Raw genomic sequence first — 15,351 nt, forward strand, 5'->3', positions numbered from 1 at the left:
AAATTTATATTAAAGTCATTAATTTATTTTTAAGTTTCAAACAACCTTAATTTTTTATTATTAGTATGCTGTTTAAATTTAGTACATGAAAGTTTTACTGAAAAAAGTTTTTAGTTAAAACTTTTCTTATTTAACTGTTGCTAAATCTTTCAAAGTTTAAAAAACTCGCTAGCATTTTTCATCGGTAACGATAGTGTTTTCATTTATAGAATATATTTCCTGTTTCATGAAAGGATTAAGTTTTTATTACATAAAAGCAGAAAAAAGCTCGAAAACTCCATTAGCAAGGTGTGAAAGAAAATGTGCCAGCAAAACTTCACATACAAGTTTAATGTAGTGATATTTTAATGCTCATATATGATTTCATGGACTAAATTCAATTTTTCGATATTAACCATAGACTAATGCAACACGATTTATTCTTGTTATTAAAAAATGTTAATAGTTGGATAAAAATATCGCCGCATCTTTCTATCGTGCTCAAAACATGATAGTTGTGAGTTTAAAAAATGTGCCATTCGAAGCGTTATTTTTTATTTACTTACCGACTTTTCTATGTCTACTGGTTTCAAGACGTACCCGTCTCTTGTTCAGGACACGATAGAATTCTTTAGTGGAGTATACCTTGATAAAGAAGCTTGTATAGCTTTAAAACCGGTAGGAAAAAAAATATCTGAAAAACAATGTTGTTTTTATTTATGTTATTAGTAAAATCCTAACAATACGTGTATAAAGACAATTTTGAAAACCAATCATTCTTGTTAAATCTTGACTTTTCGATGACACACTGTCTATTTATATCGACGTTTGGTATAAATGACTTGTCGTGAGTCTTGTAAATGACTTAATTATCTTACTTTTTCCTTAAAAAATATTTTATATTGCAAACAACTTTATTGAAAAATAGTTTTTTTTTGTTATTTTATGTTACATCAGTTTTTATTTACTCTACTTCATAAATTGATAAAAAATTGGGTCAATGATTGTTTCAAGGATTTTTTTCAAACATTAAAAGTGAATGATATTTTTCATTGTTTATTGCATCTATTTCAGAACGTAAACAGTCGTAAAAATTGGATTGAATCACTTAAAACTATGACAGTAAAAATAAAACCTGTCAAATCGCGACGTAAAAAAGTTCAACTGCCAAGTTCTGTCAAATTTTCTCTCTTTTATGACAAACTCAATAGGTCTGGATTTTAGAAAATTTTGTCGTTTGGAATTTCTATTGTCAAAAAAATAATTTGAAAGCGACAAAGTATTCTGATTTAAGGGTGAACAATCTAAAGGATCTTTTGTATTCCTTGAAATATTTTCAAAATAAGCAAATATTTTTTTCATTTTTTGAGCTTTTCTTCGATTAATTTTTAAGTAATGAAAAAAAAATAGAATAACGACCAACAAACCATAACACCATTTTTCCGTAAGGAAAGGCAGTTTTTTCACTACATACTGCACGCTGAATCTGAGACTAAAGTCTCCTTGGCGGTTCAAGGGAAAACTACTAGTCTGTAATCTGGAAGATTTGGCATCTTTGTTCTGAAAGAATGCAATCCAGAAGACGTAATATGTACTTTATTGAATCGAGGAAACGACCCCTCGTTTCTTCGATGTGAACTTTTCACCGAGTAAGATGAAATTAATTAAACAGGATCCATTCGCTAAAATGAGTTCGAAATCATGAAAAACTATGAAAATTGCAATAAAAAACCACCAGTTGAGTCAGTATCAAGTCAATAATAAAAACCGGGAACTCGGGCATGATGCACAAATGCACCTTCCAGTACACCACAAGGCGTACTTATCCCCGCTCGATTCCCTTATTTATGACTTTCGTCGTCATTCTCGATCTTATATATATGTTTCTTTTTCACACACAGAATTGTATTCTTCATGCTACTGGATACAGACAATATGATTTTACGTAAGAGTAATAATTGAGTTAATAACAGTCATCCAGGGTTATCGTTCTTTTTCAATGTAATTATATTCTTTAACAAATTACAAAAGGGACGAAGAACGTTTTACAGAAGGAAATATGGAAGTCTAGGCATCTACAGGGCTTATGACCTGTGATTAGCTGGTTTGAGTGTCCTCTTTACAAACTGTGTAACATTCACCATCTTGCCTCAGATTGGACATATTGGACATGATTGATTCACAGAATTGATTATTTCCAACCGATTGAATCCAAGTCAGTCCCACCCAAGATTCTTCTGAGACACCTATTCTTAAAACTCAGAATGTTGCTGTTTTGGGCCCTAGTGAGATGCCACGATTCGCATCCGTTATGAGAATAAGTGTTATGCAGGCGTTATATAGGTGGCATTTGGTTTTCGCTGAGTAAATAGTGATTTTTTAAATTGACATCAAGCTTCTCCAAATTTTTTGTAAGACTAAAGTGAAATCCGACATTGGCCCTTTTATACTCAAGACATAGCTATGTGGGTAAAATGAGCAGTAAAAACATATTTTAGTGTAAAAGGCTACGCAAATTTACACCTAAAAAGAAGGCGTTCCTCTGTTATTGGTGGCGTCAGTTTTCTCCCAACTGAAGGAGTGTCTCAATCGAATATAAAAAAAAATGACTTGTGAATGAAATGCTCTTCTTAATACTTGGCAATCGCGATGGTAATCTTCCTCTTCGGGAACGGTTAACTTTTTTTTCCTCCAATCCGTCAGCGCTTAGAATCTTCTTGGGTTATTTCCGATCACTGGACTACGCAGTTTTTATCAGGTAATGGTAAATTTAATCAAAAATGATTTGTTTTTAATATTGTTGACTCCCCTTCGTGCTGCTGCGGATATCCTAACCAATCTTCCGAACACAACTGGGGTCTTGCCCCTTTCCCCTTCTCTATGATTACCGAATGGAGCTTCTCGCTACTATCCGTGGTCTTGTTAAAGGGCCTGTCCGATATTAAGATCTGGTGGCTTCCAAAAAGAATTTCCAGGCTTTTAAAAAGTTTTGTTATCATTTCGGAGAATTGATCATGTCAAATCAATTCAATCCCCGTCAGTGAAACATTCGCTTCTTTGCACAATAAGTTTTTCTGGGTTATTATGCCGTGTGTCGTTCGTACTCTCTACCGACGTTTCGGATCGCGTTACAGCGTCCATCATCAGGGTTGATGTTATTTGTGTATGAATATGTGTTACGTTAGGTACTTAGAATTTTTACCGTGTCGTAGTCGTTTTTGTGTGATGTTATGTATTTGGGACTTGTACCGTGTCGTAGTCGTTTAGATTAATGTGTACCATTATGTACTTAGGATCTATACCGTATCACAAATCTGTGTTACATTGCAATCTTTATGCGATTTCTTTATGACTGGGTACCAGGATGTTTTTAATCGCATCCCATCATCTCTGTTTATGTTGTCGGGATGTTTGTAAATCTCAATTGCTTCTTTTACTAGTCGTGTTTGGTGGTTCTTTGGCCTCCCTAAGATTATCGGCTCAAAGGAAAACTTATGCCCCGTTTCTATGTGGTGCTCGGCCAAGGCCGATTTTTCGGGGTAGCCGAGCCTGCATGCACTCATGTGCTCCTTTACTCTCTTTGTTATATTTCTGGCAGTCTGCCCGATGTAAACCTTAGGGCAGTTTTTACAATCCAGTTTGTAAATGCCGTCGGTTTCGAGAGGATCCCGGTCCTTTGCTGATTTAAGAAAATCTCTTATTTTTGCCGACGTGCCGAAAACAGTTTTAATCTGGTGTTTTTTAAGGATTTTGGAAATTCTATCCGTAATATTCTTTACATATGGCAAACAAGCTATCCCTTTATAGTCATCGTTATTGCTGTCATACGTCTTGTTTGTGTTTGATATAGAAGCTATTCTAGCCAAAATCTCTTTCTTTTTGTATCCGTTTCCTTCCAGCGCGTTTGTTAATATGTTCAATTCAGTTTCTAAACTTGTTTCTTCACAAATACGAGTCGCCCTTCTGGCAAGTGTATTTATGAGACCCAGTTTTTGGGCCGGATGATGGTGAGAGGTAGCATGAAGATACCGATTAGTATGAGTCGGCTTTCTATACACTTTATGGCCCAGGCTCCCGTCTTGTTTTCTCATAATTTCGACATCAAGGAATGGAAGGACCCGTTTTTGTTCTTTTTCCATTGTAAACTGTATAGAAGGATGCAGGCTATTCAGGTGTTCTAGGAACTTTTTGAGTTTATCTGATCCATGATCCCATATCACAAAAACATCATCAACGTAACGCCGCCAGACTTTGGGGACGAAGGGAGCAGTATCCAAAGCGGTAATTTCAAAGCTCTCCATGAAAAAATTCGCTATTACGGGTGAAAGTGGATTACCCATAGCTACTCCTTCTATCTGTTTATAAATTTCCTTTTCAAAAGAGAAATATCCATTTGTCAAACAGTATTCAAATAAGGCACACATGTCCTTATCAAAAATCTCTCTTAAAAGGGCCATTGAATCAGTTATTGGGACATTAGTAAACAATGATACTACATCGAAACTGACAAGGATGTCTCCTTCTGAGACATTTAATTCTTTTATTATGCTGACAAAGTGCGGTGAGTCCTTTATAAAGGACGATGTCTTTCCTGTGTGCACTTGTAAAAGGCCCGCTAGATATTGTGAAAGCTTATATGTCGGCGCGCCTATCGCGCTTACTATTGGCCTCAGCGGAGTGCCTTCTTTATGCACTTTAGGTAATCCGTAGAGCGCCGGAGTTTTGGAGGCTTGCATAAACAATTTCCAATGGTCCTCCTTAGGAATGCTTGATTGTTTTACCAATTCTCTCATTTTTCTGTCAATTTTATCTGTTGGATTCTTCTTTAATTTTTCGTAGGTGTCACTTTTCAATAAATCGTGTATTTTATTCGAGTATGCTTGTTGGTCCAATATTACCGTCGCGTTTCCTTTGTCCGCCGGTAGTATGAGAATATCCTTATTCTCTCGTAATTCTCTTAGAGCTGCTCGTTCTGATTTTGTAATATTCGATGGCGGTAATTTCGCTTTTCTTAATATCTGGCACGTGTCTTGTCGGATTTCTTCCGCTATTGCTGTAGGGGTCTTTTTAACACAGATTAACACAGATTTGTGATACGGTATAGATCCTAAGTACATAATGGTACACATTAATCTAAACGACTACGACACGGTACAAGTCCCAAATACATAACATCACACAAAAACGACTACGACACGGTAAAAATTCTAAGTACCTAACGTAACACATATTCATACACAAATAACATCAACCCTGATGATGGACGCTGTAACGCGATCCGAAACGTCGGTAGAGAGTACGAACGACACACGGCATAATAACCCAGAAAAACTTATTGTGCATCTTAACGGCCGTGAAAATCTAAGAAGTTTATTCGCTTCTTTCTTTTCTCAATCCAATGAAATACATATTTTGTGCTTCTGGATTACTTTCTATCAGCACAAATATGCTTAGGCTACCAGATTTCAGAGAGTTCCTTCAGGCAGCTTTTCTTGTTTGACAACGAGCAAATTTTCCGTGTATGTGGGCACCGCTAATCAGACTTATGTCCTCAGATGTGGTGTGCGGTATGTGGTGGGCAAACTGTAAAAGACTTTGTAATGTTTTTAAAGTTTTAAAGTTTTTAAAGCAATAACACAATGTTTTAAGCAAAACTCAGTAAAGATATGAAACACTCAGGTTTTGTGCTTTAGAAACAATTATCATACTGTGTTTTTATTCACAACTTTTTATTATTTTTATTCATGACTATTTTATATATGCATTTGCATAAAATTAACAGTGTTATATCTCAAAATATGACTTAAGCAAATAATTGCACTTTTGCTTATGACTGTAGTATTGTAAAGAGTACAATTCAAAATTTAAAAAAAACATTTGTACATGTTGTGATCAGGTAAAATTAAACAATATCTAAACAACAAAAAAATAATAATAATACCAATTTCCTATGCATTGTTTATAGTTTGTGAACCACAAAAAATAAATAAACTATTTAAAACCTCAAGCACTTTAAATTAAATAAGTTTTAAATGCATCCAACTTAACTAAGCATGTTTCGCTTAGCGAGAATGATATTGCATTTTTAACTAAGCACATAAATCATACGTTGGAATAGGTTTACACGGGGAGTAAAAATACCTCCCCCCATAAAGATTTCCCCCAATTTTCCCAAAGGTATGATTCCTCCCCTTTACCGTAAAACTCCTGTCATTTCATGCAAGGTGAAATTAAGTATCGATCTTACCAAGATTATAAATGAAATTTTATGAAGATTGAATTTCTAAGGTTTTTATTCAGAAGCGACGTAATGGAGTTCTTAAATAAGCTTAAAAACTCCCACTAAAAAGTTAACTGTTTTCTTATCTTTAATTTCATTATTTTCGGCATTTCGTTATTGCTGTCATCTGATGCCAGTTTTAATTATAATAAATTATTTGAACTAACCAATTCAGTGAAAAATCTTAGTACTCATTATAAAATGAGGGAAAAATGTTTACTTAGTAAGAATGCTTAAATCAAGTTTTTTTCAATGAAAAACTTTTGATTTATTAAAAAAGAAAAACATTTTAGCATTTCGTTTAGTTGACAGCTATTAAACGACTTAACAGTTCTTGGAAATAATTTTGAAGAAAACCAAAAAAAGCGATCTAAAATTTATTAATTAAAAAATGAAAAAAACCCAATAGAGTTTTAAAACATATTTATTTATTAATGCATTTTTTGATTTATTTATTTATTCATTCGAAAATACACTAGTTGAAATAATAATGAACTTATTAGTGCTTTTTAGGATATGCCCGTGTCAAGCCACAATAAATAACAATAAAAATACAAAGTAAAATTAATGAGATCAAATTATAGTGACAAAGAATAACAATCTAGAAAAAAAGGTAAATGTAATAAATAATAAAATTCCGAAGAATACAATGCAAAAAAAATATAATTTATATTTTTTAAAATATAAATTATACAAATTAAGAATCAAATATACAAAATAATGGTATCATTAAAATCAACAAAATAATATTAAAATATGGTAGTATAAAAAAAAACAAAACATGAGTATCATTGAAATCAACAGAAAAAGAATATATATATATAAATTAATAAGAATATATATATTAAAGATAATTGAGATATGTTTTCTAGAAACTCACTCAATACTATAAAGAAATATAATAAATCGGAGCAATAAATCATATGCCAAATAATAGTACGTACTAAATTAAATTATACAAAAATACATAATGAAAAAAACATAAAATATCAAGATATATAAAAAGCAAATAAAAGTAAAAGTATGGAAGGAAAGCAGATATTAAAAGATCAAGTCATGTTATGTCTTGTCTTGTTAGTATAGTCCTTGCGTGTTCTTTAATGATGATTTTAAATTTGTCTCTAATACAATTTTATAAATACTCAGGTATGTTTTTATAGTATTTGAGTCCATTTTATTGTAACTAATGTTAGTTAAGATAAGTATAAAACCGTTTTACGGGTTTTTATGTCTACTGGTTTCGAGACATACCCGTCTTTTCGGCAAAACACTCACTACACCACATGCAAATACTAAAATACGCTTTCACCTTCATCGCAGTGTACATAATATTAACGAAAAAATACAAAATTAAAATGAAAAATAAAAAAAATATAAGGGGACGTTATCACTCTCACGTCTGAATATGCAGAAAAAATTAGGTTAGTAATATTCAGTGGTATTTTGGAGAATGGGAAGTATATTATCAAATATTTTTTCAATACAGTCCACATTCAAAAACGAACAAATCTTGTAACTTTTGACCTTCTAGCCCCTCCCTTTCCCAAATCCCAACCTTTATTCTCCAACATACTACTGAATGTTAGTTACATAATTTTTAGTGCATGTATCCCCATATCACTCTTTATGTAATTTATGCGTTTTTCTCCTCATTACTGTGAATACAACGGTGAAGATGAAAGCGTATTTTACTAAAAGTGTCCTGACGAGGAGACGGGTACGTTTAAAAACAAAGAGACATAAAAAGTCGATCATAAACTTATACTAACATCGGTTCAATTTTTTTAAAATAAGGTTAATGCTTTAAACGTAAGTAATATCGAATTTTTTACATTTCTGCGTTTTTCCTTGCTTTTTAAACATAGTCGTGTTATTGTTGTCTGGTATTATATTTTTTTATGTCAGTAATTTTTGCAATAGTTTTGCAAGTTTTTTATTTCAATCTGGCGTGTTTTTTCATACAGTTCGGTTGTAAGAGTCAGAGGTAAGTTTTATATTAGTTTTGTGATTTTATTTTGTTGTATTTGTACCGTCTTCATGTCTTAATATAGGTTACCTAGAAAGTCATGTAGCTCAGTTTAACTTAATATAACATTATGTGTTAACTTTAAAAAAAATTGAAGTAAGTATTAATGACATATCTAGGATTGCATTGGCTTTATTCTTTCTCGTTTGTGAAAGTAGGGGATAAAAATCCTCTTTTTACTGGCTTGTCATTGTTAATGAAAAGCGGACTGTAGCGAAAAAACCAATTTCATTCTGTTTTGTGCAAATATTTGAAGAAAGCAAAGGAACAAGGAAATGGACCTACTTTTGATACGATGAGGATGTTTTTCAATTTTGGGCACTGGATGATGAAATTCACCATAAATTATATGACAATTCATGATAACTTTTACAACGACGCGCAACGATTTCAAGAATTATTACGCAATGTTTTGTAATGTGTTAAAAATGTTGTTTGTTTGTTCCAAATCTAAATTTTCTCGTTTTTAACTTTTTTGAACTTAATGCAAGGTAGGTACCATAAGGATGGGTCAAGAGAAGAATGGAAAGGAAATACAAAACCGGTATTTCTTATGTATCTACTCTCACTGCCTCCACCTTCCATGGAATCATTTCTCTACAATACCGCAGAGTGTGTGCGGACCAACTAATGCTTTACAAAATTATGACAGAAATAGTTGACTGTACAGAGCTGCTTGGTTTAATAACAATACATGTGCCAGCCAGGATTTGTAGACGGTACCACCTGTTTCATGTACCAAAAAGTAAACCATCGTATGTTAAAAATGCTTTTTTTCAGAGGACTTTTTCAGTGTACAATGCAAAATTTACAAATATAGATTACACATATATCACTCTGTCAGATTTGAAATTTACACTAAAAATGCATTATTTTTTATTTTTATTTTATTGAAATAAACGGCACTTAGTGCCTTTTACATATTAGTTAAAAATACTATTAAATAAACATACATGTAAGCATAATTATAAGTAATACAGAGCATTTAAAACAATATTATTAATTTAGAAAGTCTAAGAAATATAAACTATATAAAATAATAAAATATTACCAGTTATAGAATTATCGATAAAAAAAGATAATTTGGTATTAGAAATACTTTGAACCAGTTAAAAAAATAACTAAAAGGACAATTTTGAATAACATAAAAATATGTATATACACCGCAAGACAAATAAATTTACGAGTTCTCAAAAAAAACTAAAATTGACATATAATGAATTATTCTTGATATTAAATTAGTTTTTTTTATATTGTTTGACATATGTGATGACTACTCGTTATTTCAAGGTTAAAATAAAAAATCTTACTCATGAATTGTACTTAGAAATTGCCATTATACCTAACCTAACCTGATAGACAAACATGCACCATTTACTACGAAAACTATTCGAAAAAGGAAATCTGATGCATGGTTTGACGAAAATTGTCGACTCAAAAAGAAAGAGCTAAGACGTCTAGAACGCAAATACAGAAACACACTGTCAACTTCGGACCGATCAATATGGTTAGATATGCAAGCATCTTATAGGACATTTATAAAAGAAATAAAATCTAGTTTCTGGTGTACAAAAATCACTGAACAGAAAAAGTCTCCAAAACAACTCTGGCGAAGCCTTCAATCTGTTCGTGGTGACTGTATAGCAGAGACATCTAACACAAGCGCTACTGCCACTGATTTTGCCGACTTTTTTACAAATAAAGTCGAAAAATCAGACTGGCGTGTAGTTCAGCGAAAAAACCTGTAATTTTAGATAATGCCCTTCAAAAATTCAGTAAATTTGAACCAACGTCTATAAATGAGGTTAAAAGGATTGTTGCGGCATTACCCAACAAACAATGTATATTAGATCCGATGCCAACATGGCTTTTGAAAAAATGCATTAACGTATTAGCTCCATTTTTAACAGATTTATTTAATACATCCATGGAGCGCAGCATTGTTCCGAGAGCCATAAAAAAAGCAAATGTAACTCCACTTTTAAAAAATTCTCAACTAGATGTGGAAGATCTTTCCAGTTTTCGCCCTATTTCAAATCTTCCCATCGTATCAAAAATACTAGAAAAAATAGTTTCTCACAGGCTCGTTAACTATATCGAGCGGAATTCTTTATTTTCGGTAAGGCAATCGGCTTACCGACGTTTTCATTCCATGGAGACGGGAGTGATAAGAGTACTGTCTGACATTATAACGTCGGTGGACTCTGGTAATCTGGTGTTGATGGCTCTTCTGGACATGAGCGCTGCATTTGATACTGTAAACCATAATATTTTGCTTGAACGTCTGGAGAAAACTTATGGTATCCGTGATCAGGCACATATGTGGTTCAGTTCATATCTTAATAAAAGAGAATATGCAGTCGTGTTCCAGGGTAAAAGCTCAACCAACTTTCGAGTGTCTACAGGAGTGCCTCAAGGGTCAGTACTCGGACCACTTCTCTATCTCCTTTACACTAAAGATATAGAGAACATTATCAAAGAATGTGGATTGTGGTCGCACTGCTATGCAGATGATACGCAGATTTATTTTTATTGCAAACCAGGCGAGAGAAGTGTGCTTGTCAATTTAATTGATGGATGCATCAAGAAAATAGGAAACTGGATGGCTGAAAACAGACTAACATTAAACCCATCAAAAACTGAACAACTGTGGGTGGCTTCAGCCAGACGACAGAATTTGATCCAGGATACGGTTCTACCCAATGTAGGGAGTGCCGTTTTACCCACCGTTAAACTACTGGGAGTTTTACTCAATTCTGACCTATCTCTTGACGCTCAAATAAGTAGAACGATAAGTTCATGCTTCTACCAGCTGAGACAAATTAAATGCATACGCAAAAATTTGCCGGTTGATGCCGCCCGTCAATTAATAAATGCGTTTGTAGTGTCTAGAGTCGATTATTGTAATGGTATCTATGCAGGTCTACCAATGAACAAAATGACTCGCCTACAATCTGTATTGAATGCCGCAGCGAGACTTATTTTCGGAATCTCTAAGTTCAGTCATATCACTCCACTACTTCGGGAACTACACTGGCTACGTTTTCCACAGAGGGTCGAATACAAACTCTGTTGGCTTATGTATAAGTCACTGCACAACTCGGCTCCGGAATATCTAAGGGAACTATGCATTCCAGATGAACTAGCTGACAGGCGTCTCACGCTTAGATCAGCTACGTCTACGGCGAGAGGAAAAGTTATTATACCTCTACGCAAACAGCGCACTAAATTTGGTGAGCGCGCATTTGCGGTCGCAGGCCCTATGGCATGGAATGCTCTCCCAGCAGAGGTGCGAGGCTGTGAAAGTGAAGTGATGTTTCGGAAAAAACTTAAAACCCACTTGTTCTCTAAATCATTTGAATAAATCCGTAGCACGTGACAACAAAATAAATTATTTTAATTAAATTACAAATTTAAAAGCTTCAATTAAATTAACTTAACAATAGAATCATAATGTAAAGCGCCCTTGAGGTATTTTATTACGAAAATGGCGCTATATAAGTTATCCACAATAAATAAATAAATTATATATCAGGTATCAGATTACCCGAACCTTAGAGACCCATAACGGTTCATTTATGGTCGAGTGTTTGTGATGGAATAATAAAAGACATGTTATTTTTTAATTCATATTTAAGAAGTAGGTTCTTATCGCTTTATTTTAAATTAAAGTATTTTACATTTAAACATATTTATAACATTTAAAAATATTTAGTACTTAGTGAATTCACCTTTATTTTTTATAACATGTAAAATTCTATTATTTAGAGAAGCGTAAAGCGAATCTAAAATTTCTGATGTTATTTCTTCTTCCCAAACTTGAATTAAGTTTTTTTTTAATTCCTCAATGTTTTTTGATTTTTTTTTCCCGACTTTTTTTTTCATAATCGCCCATAAATTTTCTATCGGGTTCAAATCAGGGCTATTCCCGGGCCACGTCAACGATTTTAAGCCAATTTTCTCCTTGAATTCATTGATCTATAAAAAAACAATAAATTATTTATCATGTGGTCACAAAATGCATTTAAAAAAATATATATTTGTACTCACAGTGCGGGCTCTATGGCACGGCGCAGAATCGTCCTGAAAAATTGGGTCCGCGGTATACTGCGTAATGTCCTCGATTGTTGGAATAATATGTTTTTTTAACACTTTTTTGTACTGAATGGCATTCATCGTACCCTGTACAAAATTTAGAGGTCCTAAACCGTATGCTGTCATGCACCCCCAAATCATCACGTAGGGTGAATGTTTAACGGTTCGAGTGACGCACGACGGATGATATCTTTCCCCACGTTTTCGTCGAACTATCTTTCTGCCGTCTGGACCAAAAAGGTTGAATTTTGATTCATCAGAAAAAACAACATTTTGCCAATCCTCCAAGGTCCAATTCTGGTGCTCTTTCGCCCAATCCAGTCTAGCCTTCTTCATTTTGTCCGTGAGTAATGGTTTCTTTGCGGGACTCCGTGCTTGGAAACCATGCTCCAACAGCCGCCTGGACACTGTTTTTACTGAAAATGTTGATGTGCTGGTAGACTGCACCTCTGCGTGTATTTCAAGTGCCGTTAAAAATCGATCGCGCATAACAATTTTTTTTATTAAGCGATCATCTCGGGCAGATGTCACGCGCCCCCGTCCGCTTCCTTTTTTCCGTTCTATGGATCCAGTTTCTTGGATTTTTTTTAATAAAAACCTCACTGCACCTTCTGAATACCCAACTCGACGAGATATTTTACAATTAGATATGTTTTCTTGCGACAATGTGATTATTTTGGATTTTATCGCAATCGACATTTGCTTTGCACTTTCCATGATTGTTGTGTTATGTTCACTCAAACGCGGGTAAAACAAGACTGTTGAGACATTTTAAAATGTAAATATTGTAGAAATGTGACACATAGTGTCCTTAATTTATTAAACAAAAGAAAGAGGTATCGATAAAGGATTTCTTAGAAAAAGGGTTCAGTAAAGTCAAGGGGCGCGGTAGTAGGTAAACTCGTAATTTTTTTTGTCTTGCGGTGTATATGTGTGTATTATTATTGAAAACTAATATTTAGGTAAATAGTATATGTGTGAAAACTAATATTTAGGTAAAAATGATAAAGAGAAATATTTTATACTTATAAATTAATTAAGAAAAGAAACGAAAAAAGAAAAAAAAAACACTAATAAAGAAGTTTAAAACAATTTTTTAACAAAAGTAACAAATAGTTACCTAGAACTATTACCAATAAAATAAAGAAGAAGAGCCGTTCTATATGTAATAATGTGAAATGTAACTTAGTAGACATTATAATAATAAATATGTACATCTCCCTTCCCCTCCTTATCCTCTCTTCAAGCATTCTTGTCCTAATCCCGCCAAATTTACAGTAACTTAATGTTCTTTAAATAAACATTAAAAAATTCTTTGATTATTGAGTACATGAAAATAACATTTTTATATGTATAAATTATATGTATTTATTTGATGTGTAATATATTTTCTTAACTAACTTTGTATACTATGTGGAATTCTGTTATTAGTTCTGAGTTTATACACTGTATCTGTTTGTTTACTATAAATATGTATGTAGAACTGTTGATTTCCCAAATGAAATAAAATAAATAAATAAATAAAGGTATCAGCCAGGAATAATATCGATAAATGCTGTTATGTACTCAACAGTCATCGCTGTAACAAAAATTGTGTTACGAATTATTTAATATATTTAACATCTCGTGCAGAAGATAAAAAAATGTTGCTTCAGTAGGGTAGACTGGGTACGGTTGTGACAGTCGCCGTATTAGTGAAACTATAAGGTATAGCGTAATGGGTGCAAGAAGAGTGAAGAACGGCGTGCCCGTTTGATCCGCAACATTGCGTCAGCCATCGCGCGACACTAACGTCTGCAGAGGCTTACATTACTTTCTTGCAGTTAAAAGTAAGAATTTTTATTCTATTTATTTTAATAATTATTGTTATATGTGAACAGACAGAGTAATTACTATTTTTCCTTGTTTTAAGCTTAAAATTAATTTTTAAATTCATTTCAACAGAGCGAGAAAACATTTTTGAGAAGGTAATGTAAAAGTCTAGGGCTTATGACCTGTCATTGGCTGGTTTAAGTGGCCACCTTAAACACTGTGTAACATTCACCATTCTGCCCATGTTTAAACATCCACATTTCTTCAACTCTTCCATCTGTTGACTTTTGTGAAGTTAAAGAGCTGAAACCTTTATCATGTGGGTGAGATTCAACCGGCTGAACCAAATCACCCATTAGGCAACGCCTGAAAACAATTTTCCAATTTTTATACTTCTTCTTTTACCAGGTAGTATGTCCAAATGTCAGTCAACAATGTTTGAGTATGTCCAAATGCTTGCAGACTGGCTGGATTTTCTCTCTAGGGAGTTGTTCATATTTACATTTATTTCAACAGAAAAAGAAAACGTTTTTGAGAAGGGAATATGGAAGTCTAGGCATTTACAGGGCCAATGACCTGTCATTTGCTGGTTTATGTAACCACTTTACACACTGTGTAACATTTACCATTCTGCCTATGTTTGAACATCCATCTGTTGTTGAAATAAATTTAAATCTGTAAGTAATTACTTTGTAAGTAAAGTATTTTGTATTGTCAAGGCGGTTATTTTTTTGCGAAGGAGTTCGTTGGGCACTGTCACAACCATCCCTGGGATGTGGTCGGTTGTGACATTTTTTTCTCTTTCTTTTCTAATTGGCTCCTTTGCGTTAACCATGGTATTTAGGGACAATATTGTTGTATTTATAAGTAGACAAATGTACACTTTACTATATAAAATTCCTTCCTCTTAACTTTTTAGCATATAAATAAAGTTATGAGCGATCAAATAAAAATTGTCATAACCGTACCCAGTCTACCTTACGTCTAAATACTTATAAAACGACTTGGAATATTTTTCTAAAATTTAATGTTTCTCCTCTATTATTGAACAACAAATAAGTCATTAATAATTGATTGTATCTTTACGGTACTTTGTACAAATATCGCGAGCATCTTGGCCGTTTAACTATTTTGATTGAATTTAAACAGAAAGAGGTGT

At 33.3% G+C, this 15,351-nt stretch overlaps 1 protein-coding gene across 1 annotated transcript; it reads right to left on the bottom strand.

Annotated features, from left to right (window-relative positions):
• Positions 1-1,643: 1,643 nt before the first annotated feature.
• LOC148283422 (uncharacterized) lies at positions 1,644-5,096 on the bottom strand. Its single transcript, XM_088223549.1, has 2 exons — positions 3,417-5,096; positions 1,644-1,661 (listed from the first exon to the last, which is right to left on the bottom strand). Exons 1-2 carry the CDS (start codon positions 5,094-5,096, stop codon positions 1,644-1,646), a joined length of 1,698 nt encoding a protein of 565 aa, XP_088079675.1.
• Between the last annotated feature and the right edge of the window lie 10,255 nt (positions 5,097-15,351).

This window comes from Micrasema longulum, unplaced genomic scaffold (genome assembly GCF_059751315.1).
Source record: "Micrasema longulum isolate JH-2025_06_02 unplaced genomic scaffold, ASM5975131v1 h1tg000241l, whole genome shotgun sequence".
NCBI classification, from domain to species: domain Eukaryota; kingdom Metazoa; phylum Arthropoda; class Insecta; order Trichoptera; family Brachycentridae; genus Micrasema; species Micrasema longulum.

Coding starts and splice junctions, on each gene's coding strand:
- LOC148283422 (XM_088223549.1), bottom strand. CDS start 5,096: ATGTACTTAGGATCTATACCGTATCACAAATCTGTGTTAATCTGTGTT.